The sequence below is a fragment of the Canis aureus genome, chromosome 5 (assembly GCF_053574225.1).
Source record: "Canis aureus isolate CA01 chromosome 5, VMU_Caureus_v.1.0, whole genome shotgun sequence".
Lineage (NCBI taxonomy): Eukaryota > Metazoa > Chordata > Mammalia > Carnivora > Canidae > Canis > Canis aureus.
Genome location: NC_135615.1, coordinates 41,019,338 through 41,036,602, shown reverse-complemented (window position 1 = coordinate 41,036,602; position 17,265 = coordinate 41,019,338). Strand labels below are relative to the sequence as shown.

At 39.6% G+C, this 17,265-nt stretch overlaps 1 protein-coding gene across 6 annotated transcripts in view; it reads left to right on the top strand.

Moving 5' to 3' along the window:
- The window catches only part of PRELID2 (PRELI domain containing 2), a 67,854-nt gene that overhangs the window by 31,200 nt on the left and 19,389 nt on the right, over positions 1 to 17,265 (top strand). For all 6 annotated transcript variants that reach the window (XM_077897709.1, XM_077897710.1, XM_077897712.1 and 3 more), the window contains one exon: positions 2,494 to 2,599. In XM_077897709.1, the coding sequence (XP_077753835.1) occupies positions 2,494 to 2,599 (106 nt within the window). The remainder of the gene's footprint in view (positions 1 to 2,493; positions 2,600 to 17,265) is intronic.

Below are 17,265 nucleotides of genomic sequence, written 5' to 3'. Positions count from 1 at the left end.
ATGGGCACTGGGGGGGGCACTTGACAGGATGAGCAGTGGGTGTTATTCTGTATGTTGGTAAATTGAACACCAATAAAAAATAAATTTATTAAAAAAATGATCCTTGGGTCCTTATTATTATTAGTTTTGGTGATTACCAAGTAGTATATATTATAGAAAATTAGTAAAAGGAAGAAGATTAAAAAAATAACACCTATAATTCTAATGTCCAGAGATTCTTTTCATATTTCACCTCTGTTATTTCTTTTTCTTTCTTTCTCTCTTTCTTTCTTTCTCTCTCTCTCTCAGAGCTGAAATTAAACTGTATATTGTTGTGTAACCTGCTGTGTTTTGCCAGGGAACTTAAAAGAAGGCTTATCTAGCATGCAGGATTTAGGTTGCCTATGTATAGTAAGAAGAAAATGATGTGCTTTGTCAATGAATTATTGAGGGAAAGTGCAACATTTCCTTCTCTAGCAGTCTTAAAATATACTAGGATAAACTCATTTCAATGATGGTGAGGGCATGACCCCGCTTTACTGCCTTGTTATTCTCTGATATGTGGGCAAACCAAGAGAATGCTTTTCTGAGCACTTACATCTCCCAAAAGTAGCAGAAAGAAATATTGGTTAGAATATGATGTAAGAGAGACTTTTATTAATCCCTCACCTACACTTGCCTTGAGGACTGAAGAGTTTATCTCTCCCAGGAGTGTAAGACTGCTCAACTTTTCATTTTTAAATATTAAAATCACTGTAAAATTCTACTCTGACTAATCTGGAATAAAGACAGGAAAGATTAGTGTCACTAGGATATAGTTTTACATGAACAAATCATTTTAAATAGGCTTAAATCTAAGAGGTGGAAGCTGCTTTGCCTAGACTGACTATTTGCTTAGACTATTTATGTCAGATTGGCTAGGATAACTCTGTGTGTGTGTGTGTGTGTGTGTGTGTGTGTGTGTGTGTAAGAGAGAGAGCTGAAGGCTTCCTTTTACAGAATGCACAATCTGAATGTAGAGGCTACTGCTATTAGAGAATCAGAAATTATCATATCAGTCTAATAAGAGTTATGATAACTATTTTTTACCAAAATCACAGCTTTTTGGATCCATTATTTTCTCAAAATATCTTTCTTACTGTGAGGGAATGTACTTATATATTGTATATCTATATATCTATATAGAGATATCTATATATGCACACACAAACCCCGAAATACACATATAGGAGACATGGCTCCTGTCTCTTTTTCCATAGAGATAGAAGAAAATAGAGGAAATATTTTCTTTGTTGAACACTTTTGGTTGTAAAGAAATGTAATATTAATGAATTTATTCACATAGCAAATGCTTGCTGAACTCATTGAGTGAGTTTGTTGCAAATGGGGAATAGGAGATTGTCTAAAAGCATTAAAGGGTGGCAACAAGCTATTTAGTCAGTGGTGTGCATGTAACTGTACCTGTGACTTGGTGGCCTCAGAAGGGGAGTCCTCATTGCCTGCAGGATCAAGTCTTAGCTTCTCAGCATGAGAAGACAATTTGCAATCTGGTCTCCATTTGTCCTTCAGCCTCTTCCTCTCCTAATATCTCTCATGCCCACCTTATGCCCTGGTCATTCTGATGAACAGAATTTATTAAGCTCCTTAGTCAGTTTTGGGCTTTTTCAGATAATTTGTGGCTTCTCAGACATTCTCTGTTTCTTCATGTTCTCTTGCCTGAGTCCTTGTGGTCTTCCTGATTGGAATGGTTTTTCCTTTCTTTGCTGGTGTGACACTCAGCCACTTGCCTATTTGTCTTTTCCACGAGTCAGTGGGATCTTGGAAGGCAGAGACTTTTTTCCTCTGTGAGTCTCTAGCACTAGGTGAGGTGCTTAGTGTACAGTAGCCGGTCAGTGTGTGGAACTTTTTTCCCCTGAGCTTTATTGAGATATAACTGACATGTAACATACTGTAAGTTTAAGGTATACAACATGGTTTTATATATGTAGGTATTATGAAATGATTACCATAATAAGGTTAGCTAACACACCCATCACCTCTCATAGTTACAATTATTTCTGTGTGTGATCAGAACTTTTAATATTTATTCTTTTAGCAACATGAAACAAATATTCTTTGAGTAAAATAATTGCTTACATTAACTCTTTTTTTAAAAGATTTTATTCATTTATTCATAAGAGACACACACAGGGGGAGGGGTGGCAGAGATACAGGCAGAGGGAGAAGCAGGCCCCACGCGGGGAGCCTGGTGTGGGACTGGATCCTGGGACTCCAGGATCATGCCCTGGGCCGAACACAGGTGCTAAACCGCTGAGCCACCCAGGGTTCCCCTATATAAACTCTTTTTAACAAAACTTTTGTTATAATAGGCAATTATTGAATTGTTACAGATATTGTTCTTTGTTGATTGTAAGTGGTAATTATGCTGTTGGAAATTTCTGTAGTTTAAATATCCAAAACATAGAATGACATCAAAGATTTTTAAAAATTTTTTAATTTTTAAATTTTTTACAGGACAGAGTTCATTCAGAGAGGGAGGATTTCAATCACAGGGGCTGGCTTTCTCAACTGCATTTTGGAAACTTTTGCCAGCACATTCTTAAGACAAGGAGCCCAGAAGGTAAGCTTGCTTCTGCTTTGAACCAACGTTCATTTTAAGAAACCATGGAGATTCCCATTGGGTTATTGAATAAGGCTCACGAGCAGACATCATGAAAAAAAATGCAGTTAATAAACAAACAAAAATAAGCAAATAGATGCAAAAATAATTATGTTTACTAATTACTACATAAATCCGATTCAAAGTAAAACTTAAGTGCCATATGTGACCCATTAAATTAAAAAATATGCCAGTGAAGAATATGTAATAATATGGAAAATACATAGAGTCTAATTAAGAGATATAATTAGAATGAATAATTATATTTTCAATATATACAGTATGAAGACAACTTTTTCATAAAAAAGGTAATAACCGATATTTATTGAGCATTTACTAAGTATCATTCACCGTAAAAAGCACTTTTTATTTATTTCATTTTATCCTCACAAACCTTTGAAGTGACTATTTATATGAGCTCCTGGTTGTCAATTCTTGTGGTTTTCAAACGCTGTTCTTGTGGGACCTTAGGCTTCCATGAAGGTGATTCAGAGGCCGCCGAATAGTTTTAAGGTCTATACCCTGTTTTAAGTAGTGCTATTCTACTTTTACATCTGTCGTAACATCTGTCTTATGTAGAGCTGCAGATTTACTATTTTCTTGCCTTCACAGCATTATTTTCAAAACTTCTTTAGGATAAAGTCTGTTCCTTTTGCCTGAGTATATATCTGTTTCAGGCGTTTTGAATTAGTGACAAATTCATTTTCAATACCTTGTTTTATTTATAATATTGTACTTTTCAATTGTTATTAATTGTGATGAGCATAATCACTTACTTCCAAGGTTTACTCAGGACGAATGCTATGCATGTATTGCCTCGTTTTGTTTTGTGTAATAATAGGTTTAATGGCAGTAGGTTTAATGGCTGTTATTTGTGGAACAATAGTTTTAATAGTAGGTTTAATGGCTGGTCTGAAGGAATATTGTAATGGACTCAGATTTTCTGGGTAATGAACTTTGTTCTCCCTTTGCAAGTCTAGGTTCAAGAATGAACCTGGACCGTGGGTAGTTGGGGAGGCTGAGGGTGACGATGAGTAAGTGATCCTGTACTGTACCCCCTAAACATACCGTCAAGATTAATGATGTGTTCCTGGCCTAGAGGTGCATAGACTGGCCCGGCCTGTTTAAGCTGGCTGTGAAGTAGCCAAGCCTCTGGAAGGTCTGATGTGACCTTTACTCACTCAGACGTGACTGCAGGTTTTTCTGCTATATTGCAAAGTATGCATGTTTCTGCAAATGGGGCTAAAATTAATGGGGCTGATGAGAAGAATAATTTCATTGTTATATCCCTGAGTCAGTTTTCTTGTACATTGTTTTGATCAAAATTGACAAGCTTTTTCTGTAAAGAACCAGATAGTAAATATGTTAGGAATTGTGGGCCAAAAGGCAAACTGCCTTTTGTATGGTATGTATGATAGTATGTTGATACTTTATAACAAGAGAGAAATAAATTTCCACAGATTTCTCATTGAGAAAATTAAAAATATGATAATTGAATTTTGTTTATAATGCAGTTCTTCTAAGGAGAAAAATGGTGTTCTATTTTGTGGGGGAACATAACATTTAGCTAGATTGTGACTCAAAGTTAGTGTTCCCTACCATCAAATTGCAGTGTTCATTTGTAAAAACCGTTCTTATCTTGTGGACCATACAAACACAAGTGGTGGGCTGGGTTTAGCCTGTGGGCTATTCAGTTTTCCAGCCCTTGCTTTAGATACATAAATGTTCTTTGATTAGTTCAGGCCGGTCTATATTTGACTCGTCCATCAGTCTGAACCTATTAATGACTTTTAACCATACACTGGTTGTATATATTCTGATCCTGTGAGATGCGTAGACACTGTTAGCCCCCTTATATTGATGAGAAATGTCTTGAAGGGATAAGTGCACCTAATATGTGGTTGGCTATTTATCTGCCTTCCTTTTTCTTACACATATATGCTGAGTACCTTCTTTGTGCTGGGCACTGTGTTAGGCTTGGGCTAGATGGATTTACTCAAGGTCATGGGACTGGCAGAGGGTAGAGTCTGGTCTCACATCGCCATCTTTCACAACAAGTCTTTGCCCCTTTACTGTGCATGATATGTTCAGATAAATGACTCTGAATGTTTGCCTCCTTAGCGCTGTGCTGTGTATCAGATGCACTTATGGTGGTCTTACTCCCTCTGTAGTTAATTAGGACTCTTTGGTTGCAAGTAACAGAAACTACTTTAGCTCACTGTAAAGGTACAAGGGTGATGAAGCAGGTGGGCTTCAGAATGGTCTGCCCTGGGACAGGAGCTGCCAGAAACCCATAATATTCCTTTTTCAGCACTATGTAAGAATATAAGAATATGCATCTGTTTTATTTTCTTTCTCTCCTCCACAGACTGTAGAGCATGTCCAGGTGTGTGTGTTACATAGAGTTCTGGCCAACAAAGAGACTGTCTGCTTATTTCCTTCATTTCCAAAATCTTCAGAAGGGACTCTTGTCCTTTCATGGGCAGAAGTCGAGTTTTACGAATAGGGCTCAACTTGGGCTGTGACTATGTGGGTCAGGGTTGGGATGGGTCACTTCCCAGGGAAAAGGGTGGTGGGATGTGTCCATACCCAAAGGTTTCTGGCATAGTCTCACAATAGATTCTATGTTCTTGATGGCAGAGAGAGGGTGTATACATCTTAATCCCAGTTCCCCTCAGCCCATAGTAGCTTGTGTAGTGCTCCTACATTTATGTGGAAATGAGCAGAAAGAAGATAGAATGCACAGCTACATTTCAGTTGGTTTCTGATGAATATTATCTGGAAATCACCAAGTGACTTTAAATTTTTAAAGCGAGGAACCCAACTAATTTCTCCTTTATCTTACTTCTGCTCAGAAGTAAGAATATATTTTTCCTACTAGGTTTTGCCTTTTCTGACTTGCCTTTTTTTTTTTTTTTTCTCTTTTAAGAGGCTTAATGAGTTAGCTTTTCAATTTTAGGAGCCACTTGTGCTAAATTGTCTTTTACCTTTTATCCAAGTAGTGATGTTTTCTGGTATCAGCCTAACTTCGTGATAAACCTTCACAGCTGAGCCTGCATAAATGGCTTTTGTGGAAGTTACCATGAGAGTGTTTTAGGTGATTTAATTTTCACTTTAGGACTTTATCCTTAAGGCTGTGTAGTAAAGGTAAAGGTGGATCTGATATCTATTTTTATCCAGAAAAAGCACAATGAGGCACTTACAAAGTTTATATCTCTGTGTTTGTAAATTAGAAGCTAGCCCTAGATATGGATCCCCAAGGTGAGGTCACTTGTGTTCCTCCAGAGCCTTCCACAGTTTGTTTTCCTCTCCTCCCTTCACCACTCTGAGGTGACTTGCAGTTCAGGGGCTTTTTTGACACAGTTGCTGACTTTTCATATATTACTCAGAAAGGACCTCACTTTCCTCTTAGAATGAAAGTATGTGGGCAGGAGAATGGGGATTGCCCCCTGGTAGCCAAGTCAACCACTATGTTTTTGAAATGGAAGCTGTTCTAATTTCTAGTCCACTAAAGCCCCTTGTCATTATACTGTGGCATAAATCACTTTACCCCTCAGACCCTAATTTTTTTTTTTTTAAGATTTTTAAAAGTTTATTCATGAGACACACACACACACACACACACACACACACACACACACACAGGCAGAGACAGGCAGAGGGAGAAGCAGGCTCCCTGTAAGGGAGCCCAATGTGGGACTCATCCCAGGACCCCAGGATCACACCCTGAGCCAAAGGCAGATGCCCAACTGCTGAGCCACCCAGGCGTCCCAATCCTAAGTTTTATTGTCAACAAGGTGGGAATTTTAATGCATCCCCACAAGCAGGTATGAAAACTATGCTTGAAAGTTTTCAGTAAATTGAAAAACACAGGTCAAATATACATAAGGTGTTCTTTTTGTTTTTAAGAATTAAAAAAATCCAACTCACATCCAACTTTCATACTTTTGTGGTTACGTTTGTTTTTGTTTCTTTTCAAAGTCATATGAACACACACTGGATCTTAAACTCAGAAGTGTAGTTCCACAAATACTTTGGGAATCAACAATGTGTCAGGCATTGGGTAGGATTCTGGAGACACAGGTAGGAAAGAGACAGAATTTACAAGAGTGGAGTAAAGCTTATACATCTTTACTTCACAGGTATCTAACTCAGGGTAGAAAGCCTGACAGGCAATGAATAAACATCTGTCGATGGTGAGAATTACTGAGCCCCACTTGGGGTTCGGTGCTTAGCACTATGATCAGTGCTGGAAAGGATATTGAAATACAACTGTACTTAGAAGGGGTTCCTAGATGTGAAGCACTACGTATGGTATACATTACCCAAATTACCTCTTATCTTTTAAAGATTTATTTACTTGTTTGTGAGAGAGACCGAGAGAGAGAGAGAGAAAGAGAGAGAGAGAGAGAGAGAGAAGGGGGAGGGGGGACAGAGAATCCAAGGAGACTCCCTGCTGAGCACAATGACTGTAGTTAATGAATGCCATATCACATATTTGAAAGTTGCTAAGATAGTAAATCTTAAAAGCTCTCATGACAAGAAAAATGAATTCTGTAGTTCTGTATGGTGATGAACGCTAACTGGACCACAGTATATACAAATACCAAATTATTCTGTTGTACACCTGAGACTAATATAAAGTTGTATGCCAGTTGCGCCTCAGTAAAAAGAAAACATACACGTGAAGGTGATGTTGGGAATGATGTGGTTGGTAACATACAAAAGATGAGAGGAAAAATGTCATCCATCAGTTGGAAAGTTCAGGGAATCATGGATTCTCAATGGGAAGACCTTCACTTCTTGAGCCGCTGATCAAATCTAGATTCAAGCACGACACACAGACTCTCTGGCTCTGATTCTTAGGGGCACAATGGGGGATCAGCTCTTGAGTCCCTGTGTTGATCTGTAAGTTTGGGAAGCAGAATGTTCGAGAAGAGGAAGCATGAGTGTTCCATATGTTATTTGACTTGCCAAAATTGTAAATCAAGATGTAGAGGTAAACCTACAGTGAAGATCTCCTGATTCCCCCCCACTTCAAATATTAAAAACTATATTAAAGATTTTTTATTGTGATAGAATATGTGTTACATAAAATTTACCAGTTTAATTATTTTTAAGTGCACAGTCTACTGCCATTAAGTACATTCAGTATTGTGCTGCTGTCAGCACCATCCAAATCCAGAACTTTTTCATCTTCCTAATAATAACTTGGTAGCCATTAAATAAATGATAACTCCCCATTCCTCACTCCTCCCAGCTCCTGGCAACCACCATTTTATTTTATTGTCTCTGTGAATTTGACTACTTTAGGTACTCTGTATCAGTGGTATCATACAATATTTGTGCTTTTGTTTCTGGCTTATTTCACTTTGCATATTGTTTTCTTTTTTTCTTGTTTCTTTTTTTTTTTTTTTTTTTTAGATTTTATTTATTTATTCATGAGAGACAGAGAGAGAGAGAGGCAGAGACACAGGCAGAGGGAGAAGCAGGCCCCATGCAGGGAGCCTGATGTGGGACTCGATTACCGGGACTCCAGGATCACGCCCTGGGCCAAAGGCAGGTGCTAAACCGCTGAGCCACCCAGGGATCTCCTTCATATTGCTTTCAAGGTTTATCAATGTCAGAGTATGTGTCAGTATTTCTTTTTAAGGCTGAATGGTATTCCATTATTTGTATATACCATATCTTATTTATTTATTTATTCATCAGTGGATATTTGATTTCTTCCACCTTTTGGCTATTGTGAATAATGGCTGCCATGAATATGGGTCTGTAAATATCTGTTCAGGTCTTCGCTCTCAATTCTTTTTCTTCATTATAAGGTAATTCTGTTTAAATTTTTGAGTAGCTGCTTAAAAGTTTGAGATAGCAATCTATCTTTGTCCATGGCAGCAATGGACTGTACCATTACTACATATTTTTCTCAAGTCTGTCCAGAAGAATGGTGCTATATATACTATACTCTTGGCTGGTGACACTAGTGAGTGTGCCATATGGTGCCTTCCTGAGTCTGAGAAGCATGCAGTTTTCTCTTGATGCTACCATAGTCTTTGTCTCTCTATCATAATTTCATGTCCTGGTGGACAGTTTTGATCCATGATGGATTGGAAGTGTTGAAAAGTGCCGTAGACGAGTAGCACACTGCATGCCAAGTACATATTTTAACTTGCCTTGAGGTAAGTAAGCACGTTCAAAAAACAAATCAGGAAAACAGATCTGAAGGAAAACAGGAATTGAAGGAAGTCTGAGACACATGAAAAGCTTCATACACATTTCTGCAGTCTAGGGGAATGGCCAACAGCTGTGAAGCAGAGGTGGGTGGAGCCCAGGCCACTCAAGTCCTACCTCAGGGATCCTAGGAGAAGGACACCACAGAGAGATCAGGATAGTCTCCCGGGCATGTGTGGCTCTGCAGGTGCTTCCCACCTTGGGGAAGGTAGCCTTTGGGTCTTGGTTTTCAACCTTTTCTCCATTATCACCCACCCATACCCAGTGAGCCTTTTTAGAATTTTTTTTCTATTTTTACCCCTTCCCATGAAATACCAATACCACAGATATACTATCTGCTTATGTACCATATTATACCTTTGCTTTTATGTATGCAAAGAAAAATGTAAGATATTTTTCACTCCCCAAAACAAATTGTCACCTTGTGTTGATATGGTTCCCGCTGAGAAAGTATGCTTCATACCACACTGGTTGTAACTGTCTCCATCTCTTCACGTCCAAACAATCCCCAGTCAATCCCCCTGGCCCTCAACCCCCGAAATTCCAAACCAAAATGGTTAAGAACCTTTTGGTGAACTCCCACATGGTTCTTGCAGATTTCCTGTTTTATTCTTCTGGGAGAGGCTTAGGAGATAATGTGGATGATAACACTCTTGTCATGCAAGTGTTCTTTTTTAGCCCACTTGTCTCTGTGCTTGGAGACACTGCAAATGCTGTGGAAATGCAGAGCTCTCATTATGCACTTGCTTAGAGGATTTTCTTTTCTTTTTTTTTTTTTTTTTAAGTTTGTGAAATACATTTTCAATGTGTAATAAAATAATTTGTTATCTTAGCCACTCTCCTGGCAAGGCCCCATTATTAGTCCCATCATTATTCTTGTGTTGATCCGGAGGCTGAAGTGGAGAGAGGCTGAATTCAACAGCATGTGAAATACTTGTCACTGAAACAATGTGGGCAAGTCACACAGTTTGAACATCACTTTAGAGAAGGTCTGGCCTACACACGCTACAGCTAAAGATATCTGAACATGCTGTTTCCTTAGGGTGTTTATAAAAATACATTTTAATAGTGGAATATAATTCTCTGAGACAGAAGATACTATTCTTGTGTATATACTAGTATATATAAATGTGTGTGTATGTATATATGTGTACACACACAGTGTACACAACACACACACACACACACACACACACACACACACACTATATGTAGTAGTCCAAAAGGACATTTGAAAAACCTGGCTACTATTTGCATCATTTTTGCAAACTATCTTGGTTATCTATGGCTGTGTAACACATTATCCCACCACTCTACTGCGTACAACACATATTTATGGTCTCGCATTTTCTGTGGATCTGGAGTCTGGCCATGGCTAGTTGGGTCCCCTGCTTCGGGGTCATACAAAGATAGAATCAAGGGGTTCACTGGGGCTGTGATCTCCGGGGAAGGCTCTTATGGGGATACTCAGTTCTAAATGTGTTCATATGGTTGCTGATAGGATTTTATCAACTTCCCTTGGTTCCTTGCCATATGGGGTTCTCACAACATGGCAGCAAGCAAGAAAGGGCAGGAGACTGCCCGCAAGGCAGAAGCCATAGTTCTTGTTACCTGATCATAGGAGTGACATTCATTTCATTTTTTGTATTGTGTTCATTAGATGTAGCCTGCACTCAAGGGAAGGGGATTGAACAAGGCAGGCCTGGCTCACTAGGAGCAGCATCAGCGCTGCCTACGGTACTGACCTCAGCTGAATGGAATGCCAAGTCACCAATTCTTCATGGTACATATTGGGAATTAATGATAATTAGAAGTTGGTAAGAGGGGACGCCTGGGTGGCTCAGCAGTTGAGTGTCTGCCTTTGGCTCAGGGTGTGATCCTGGGGTCCTGAGATGAGTCCCACGTTGGGCTCCCTGCATGGAGCCTGCTTCTCCCTCTGCCTGTGTCTCTGCCTCTCTCTGTGTGTCTCTCATGAATAAATAAATGAAATCTTAAAAAAAAAAAAGTTGGTAAGGGTTGCACCCTCACAACCTTACTGCCAGCTTATAAAAAAGTTCTGCGACACAAACGGACATTTTGTTAACCATTTGTTTCTAAGTAGGCACAAAATAGTTTACCTGTTTTATAAATCTGATTAAGTCTCTGGCCTTTTGGATGTTCTGACCATGAACTGCTTAAACAGCTAGCCCACAGAGAGCAGAGCTGACACTATTCCCAAGGCAGGATTCAACTGTTTTAAGGATAACATCAGGCAGCCAAATCTTCTGATGCAGTGGGTGGTCAGAGGACCATCTAGGCATGAACTTCGGTGCCATCCCTAAAGTTGGTTGGGGCTTGGTGGTAGACTCTTAGACCTTCATTGTGCAAGGACAGGTATATCTCGAAATTTGGGCTGATCCCTGTATTTTAGGTTCCACTAATTCTATTGAGAGTCCATTTCTCACATTCACTAGGATGTCGCTAATATTATCAGTGAAAAGTCACAATTTTAACATTCCTTATTCCAGTTAACAAAGCCCCTGATGTTTTCAATCATAAAGGTAACTGAAGTTTCTGGGGAGTGAATTTTCTGATTAAAATGCTCATAGCCCAACCCAAAAGGTGCATTGGGACACCCTACTGTCCCTCGTGTATGATGTGAACTAACACATGCACCATAATATTATAGTGTATGTGTGCTGCAGTACTTTGAAGCAAATTATAGATATCCTGGGGATCCCTGGGTGGCTCAGCGGTTTTGCGCCGCCTTCGGCCCAGGGCATGATCCTGGAGACCGGGGATCGAGTCCCGCATTGGGCTTCCTGCATGGAGCCTGCTTCTCCCTCTGCCTGTGTCTCTGCCTCTCTCTCTCTCTCTCTGTGTGTCTCTCATGAATGGATAAGTAAAATCTTTAAAAAAAATTATAGATATCCTGATGATCATGAACCAGACATCAGTTCCTGAACCTAGTATATTCTGCCTTTAGAAAGATTATGTTGTGCCCAAGATTGCAAATCCGAGAAACCACCAAGGAGCCGACACCGATGCAAGTACATGAGGGTTTATTTACAAGCTCGAGCTTGGGTCCAAGTATACTGCACATAGCAGAGCAGGGGCTAGGACCCTGAGGCTAAGAGGCGTAGCAGCTTTATAGGCCAGTGGCCAATGAGATTGTAACACACATAGAAAGTTGCACAGTCATGTCGGTCCACATGCAGGTGGCCAATTGAATCACAGTTTACCCTATAGTGACCATTTGAACTAGCCTATCACTCTGGTCAGAATTGGTGCAGTTTTGGCGGGCAAAAGGCGGGGTTACATTGTTATGAGCCGATTTCAGGTAAGGGTGTGCTCAGCGGCTAGACTAGGGTGGGGCAGCGCCTTAAGCAATAAGCAGGTCATGTGAGGGTTATACATGAGATGGTGGGTATAGCACAAAATGGAGTTAGTCCTGCTCTGCTTGTCCAGGGGTAGGGGATTTTTGTTAAATTTCCTGGGTCCCACAATTATTCAGTATGAAACGTGTTTAACATAAGGATTAAATGTGAAGCTTTAGAGAAGTGCTCTTTGGTTCATGATCTGTTTTTTTTTACTTCCTAGATGTCACATTTCACGTCCTGGACCCTCATTTTTCTCATCTCTAAAGTGGAGTGATAGTGGCCATACTTCATATGGTTATTTTAAAGATTAAATGAGGGCACGTATATGAAATATAGTTGGCACATAGAGAAACTTAAAGAATTATTAGTCTAATGGAAGTTCTCTGATAAGATCATTTTTATAATATGCTCTCTTAGGTACTTACCTGAACAAAAATTTCAGATTGTAGCAGTTTATGGTGCTTTAAATATGACTTTTTATGTTTTTTTAAGATCTGTTATTTTATTACTCAGTGTATCCACATTTAACATTTTGATTTAGTTCCTTCTGTGTGTCTTTGTGTATGTTGGCATATGTATGCCAACATACACAAAGACATACATGTACCTTTGGTAGTTTTTGAAAGACAAAGTTGGGATTATTCTGTTTATTTAGCCCATCTTTTTCATTTATGGACATATCATTAACATTTGCCTTGAAGACATGAGTTTTGATGCCTTCATAATAATTCTTTTGGCATAATTTCTTATTGTTGGTTTCTATTTTTTTTCACCATTATAGATAATGTTGTGGTAATTCCATGAGTATAAATACTTGTGTGTATTTCTCATCACTTCCTCAGTTAAAGAGTGTGCACATTTTTAAAACCTTTGATGCAAATGGCTAAATTTCCTTACAAAAGAATTTTACTAATTTGTAGCTTTCACTGCAGGCCGACCGGATATTTCTGGTTTTCTTGCTGTGTGACTTGAATGAAGGACCTAACCTCTTAGAATTTACATTTGTCATTAGGAAAGCAGCGTTCATTATTCTACCCCCATAGGATTATTGTGAAGAGGAAATGAATTGTTAGCTCTCTAGTCTGCTGATTCCTCCTCTGAAGACACTGGAAGTTAATGCTTCTGTCATTAACTAGCTGTTTGACTTCAGTCCTCCCCCAAGCTAATGTGTTACCTCGGACTGGTTGTCTGAGCTGCTCAGTTCCCCTCATCTGTGAAATGAATGTCTAGTAGACACCCATGGTAGTCACAACCCTAAAATAGAGTGGACATTTCAAAACCCAATAATTCTGAGATGGAGACAGCAGATAAAACTGTCATTCAAAAGAATAAATAAAAGTCACAAGTATGACATAGGCACATCAGTATAATATTCTGCTGACTGTATGTTGGAAACTTGTATTTCCTTCTCGGTTATGTGAATCTTTTCAAGATTTTTTCCATTACTTGAACCATTTGAAAGAATTGATGAACTATGTTCTGTCCTTGGTTCCAGAGAGTTTATTTTACCTCTCAATTTACTTCTGTTGATAATACTTTTTAATCCTACTCTTGAGTACTCAAATAGGTTAATTTACACCGTATTTATTCATTAGATGCTGTGAGGATATTACCAGGAATTCTGATTTTTAACAACTTATTTCAAAATGATAATAGTAGTTAAATGATAATAGTAACTGCCCTCTTCTTACATATCTATCCCCTCCCCATCAGCTCAGCTTGTCTTGCTATTTCTAGAGTTTTAGTCCTGAGCAATGTAGCCTTTGTAGTGAAAACCACTCGGTGAAAATGAGTATTCTGTGAGTGATAACAGTCCTTTCCCTGAGGTTAAGTCAATGCCTTTACCTCAACCATGAGATTTAGGAATCCAGAATCCCTGATGGCTCATTGGAATTCAACAGGGTTGTGATAGACTGCTCAGTGGTAAAACTTTGGGGAATCCCTGAAATGGGCCAGCTGCAACTGTGGGGCATTGCCTTCTGTAAAATTAGATGAACCTGAGAAGTTAGGCTTTAGCTGAAATGGCAGAAGGTGGTTTCTTTTCTTTTCTTTTCTTTTTTTTTTTTAGAGATTTTATTTATTTATTCACGAGAAACACAGAGAAAGAGAGGCAGAGACACAGGCAGAGGGAGAAGCAGGCTCCATGCAGGGAGCCTGACGTGGGACTCAATCCTGGGTCTCCAGGATCACGCCCTGGGCTGAAGGCGGTGCTAAACTGCTGAGCTACCTGGGCTGCCCCAGAAGGTGGTTTCTTGACCCCGAGATGCGTCACTGGTGTTATTGCGTAGTGATCAGGAATCATGTCTCCGCACATCATCTAAAGCAGGGGCCAAGATTCAGGAAATCTGGGTGGTGACCCTGCTTTGGCTGCTCTCAGTGGCCACATTGCTTGGACTGACTGCTCTGAACTTCAGTATCATTTTTTATAAATTGGGGATTGGACTAGGCTAGGAGGGTTGTTTTCAATTCTGACATGTTATGGGGTTTTTTTTTGGAGCTGTCCCTCCTTTCCCTCAGTGTATAAATACCAAGACTTAATTTTTATTTTTTTCTGATAGTCTTTAAGCCAGCATAAAAATTCAGGAGTTTAAGCTAAATCGGGGTCTAACAACATCAGAGATGATTCATATAACAGGTAGATAGATAGTCAAGGGTTGAGGTGGTAGCCGTAAAATATTTTAAAATAATAGACATGCTTTCAAAAAACACTAGTTAGCAAGGGAGTGGATGGTAAACATGTGGTAGGGGTGTTGCAATTTCATTTTATAGTCCTGTTCAGGCGAACTAAATAAACTGTGTATTACAAAGATTTATAGGTGTTGTAGGGGTCTTTGAGGTATTGGTGACTGATAATAGATAGGTTGGCTTATTTTTAATCCATGCCTTCTGAAAACTCAGACTATTCTGGAAATTTGGAGAAAATCAGATACTATATCAATATTAACTATAATCTATTGAGTGTTTACCTTGAGCCAAGCACTGCACTATTTTATGAGCAGTGAGTTCTCCTCGTGACTCCGCGTGAGAGAGTTCTCCCAGTGACTCTCCACCTCCCTCCCTGGTTTACAGATGAGGGAGTGGAGGCACAGAGGTTACTTGCCCAGGGTCATCAGCTGCAGGTGGCAGACCTAGAATTCCAGGTGTTGACTTCAGAGCCCATCCTCTTAACTGAGGTACTCTTTGACTCCCTGACTTGCAGGACAGAATCCTTTCCCCCTAAAAGCTTGGGTGAGGCGACAGGACAGCAGGGGGTATGACCTTGAAGTCAGATGACCTTGAAGTCAATACTTGTCAGAACATGGAGAAAATGTCATTGTCTCCCTAACACTGTGATGCTTGCTTTCCTGATGCTCCTTTACTCTCACACCGACCCAGGAATCTTTGGGGATTTGGGAGCCATGTTCTCTCCACTGTTCTCGATAGAATTTCCGACCAAACCTATTGCTTTTTTGAGTCGCATTCCCACTCAGTTGCGCTAAATTCAAAAACAAAGACAATGAGAAAAATAGGTATTTGTGGCCACCATAAATCTTCACATACCTCATAAAAACCTACGGCAGACACAGAATTGAAAACTGAAACAGCTCTGGCCAGGTGGCATTGAAATACTGGGAAAATTGGGGCTGTCTGCAGATTGTGTGGATTAAGTGCATTTGAGGCACAAATCTTTTGTGGATCTAATCTATTGTAGGACTGGACTTGAATTCAGCAGGGTTCTTTGTGCTAAATTAAGATTTTTAGTTTGACCAACAAGGCCAGGAAAATGTCATTGAGGCTTCTCAGATCAAGAATTAATACAGAATTCTGGGTCGAGCAACTTGAATTGCAAAGGTAATTTAATTCCTTAAAGGTACATCCAATAGTTAAACTTGGTTGTGAGCTTAAGCCCTGCAGCATACTAATTAAATGCTCTCTGAGTTCTCTGAGGTGTCCAGCTGTTTCCCTTGATCATTCTTCCTCCTCTGTTGGTGGGGATTTCTTTTTCTGTCTCCCCACTCTGTGGGAGAATTTCATCTCTTGCTGAATGACGGTGGTGCCCACCCTTTGTGGGACTTGTGGTACCAGGCAAAGCCCCAGCAGGAGAAGGGGAGAAGGCTGGAGTATCTGCCTGGTAAGGAAGAAAGAAGCCTGTGGCTTGTGAACCCAGGTTTGTTAGGATGATATTTCTTTGTCACCTTCCATTTCTTTGGAATCCTACTTGCTGCCTGGGATTTGACCCCTTTCTCCCTCCCTTTCTTCTTCCCTTCCTTGAGAGAGAAGGGGGAGGGAGAGGCAGAATGGGAACGAGAGAGAGAATCGTAAGCAGGCTCCAGGCTCAGTGCCGAGCCCAACAGGAGGGTTGATCTCACTACCCTGAGAGGCAAAATCAAGACGCAGGCGCTTAACCTACTGAGTCACCCAGGTGCCTCTTGACCCATTGTTTGTTGTCTAGCTTTCTTCCTTAGATTCTAACTAAACTATTTTTCTCTGAATTTGCTTAGTAAAGGAAAATGGTGGGTTTTTGAGAGTTAATTTATTCCTTTCAAATTGTCACCAGTTTAAGAAGAATTTAAAGGCTATTAATTAAAAATGTTCTCAATCAGTGGTCTCTGGTGGGGATGTAGCTTTGTTACTTTATAAGATACTAAACTTTTTAAAAGCTTACTGGTTTTTCTATTCCCTTTTCTTCTTGATATGTTCTAGTATTTCATAATTTAAAAAATGGCTGCACTCCTCCCCAAAAGACACTTTCAATCTGTAATCAAACAAAAAAATATTAAGGTTTTATTTAAAATGTTTTTGAATACGTGCTGCCTGCACATAAATGTTTTAAATTATATATTTTCAGCAGAGCCATATATGTTCTTTTGCCCTAGCTCTCTTTGAAAACTAGCAGAATGCCCCGTGCTGATCAGCTATGTGACCTTGAGTAAGCCACTTAATTTTCTGAGTTTCATTTTCCTTGTCTGTAAAGTGAGGATAATACTGGAACCTACTACATTAGGTTACTTGTAAGAGGTAAATGAGTTACATTCAGGAAATGCTCAGGATAGGACT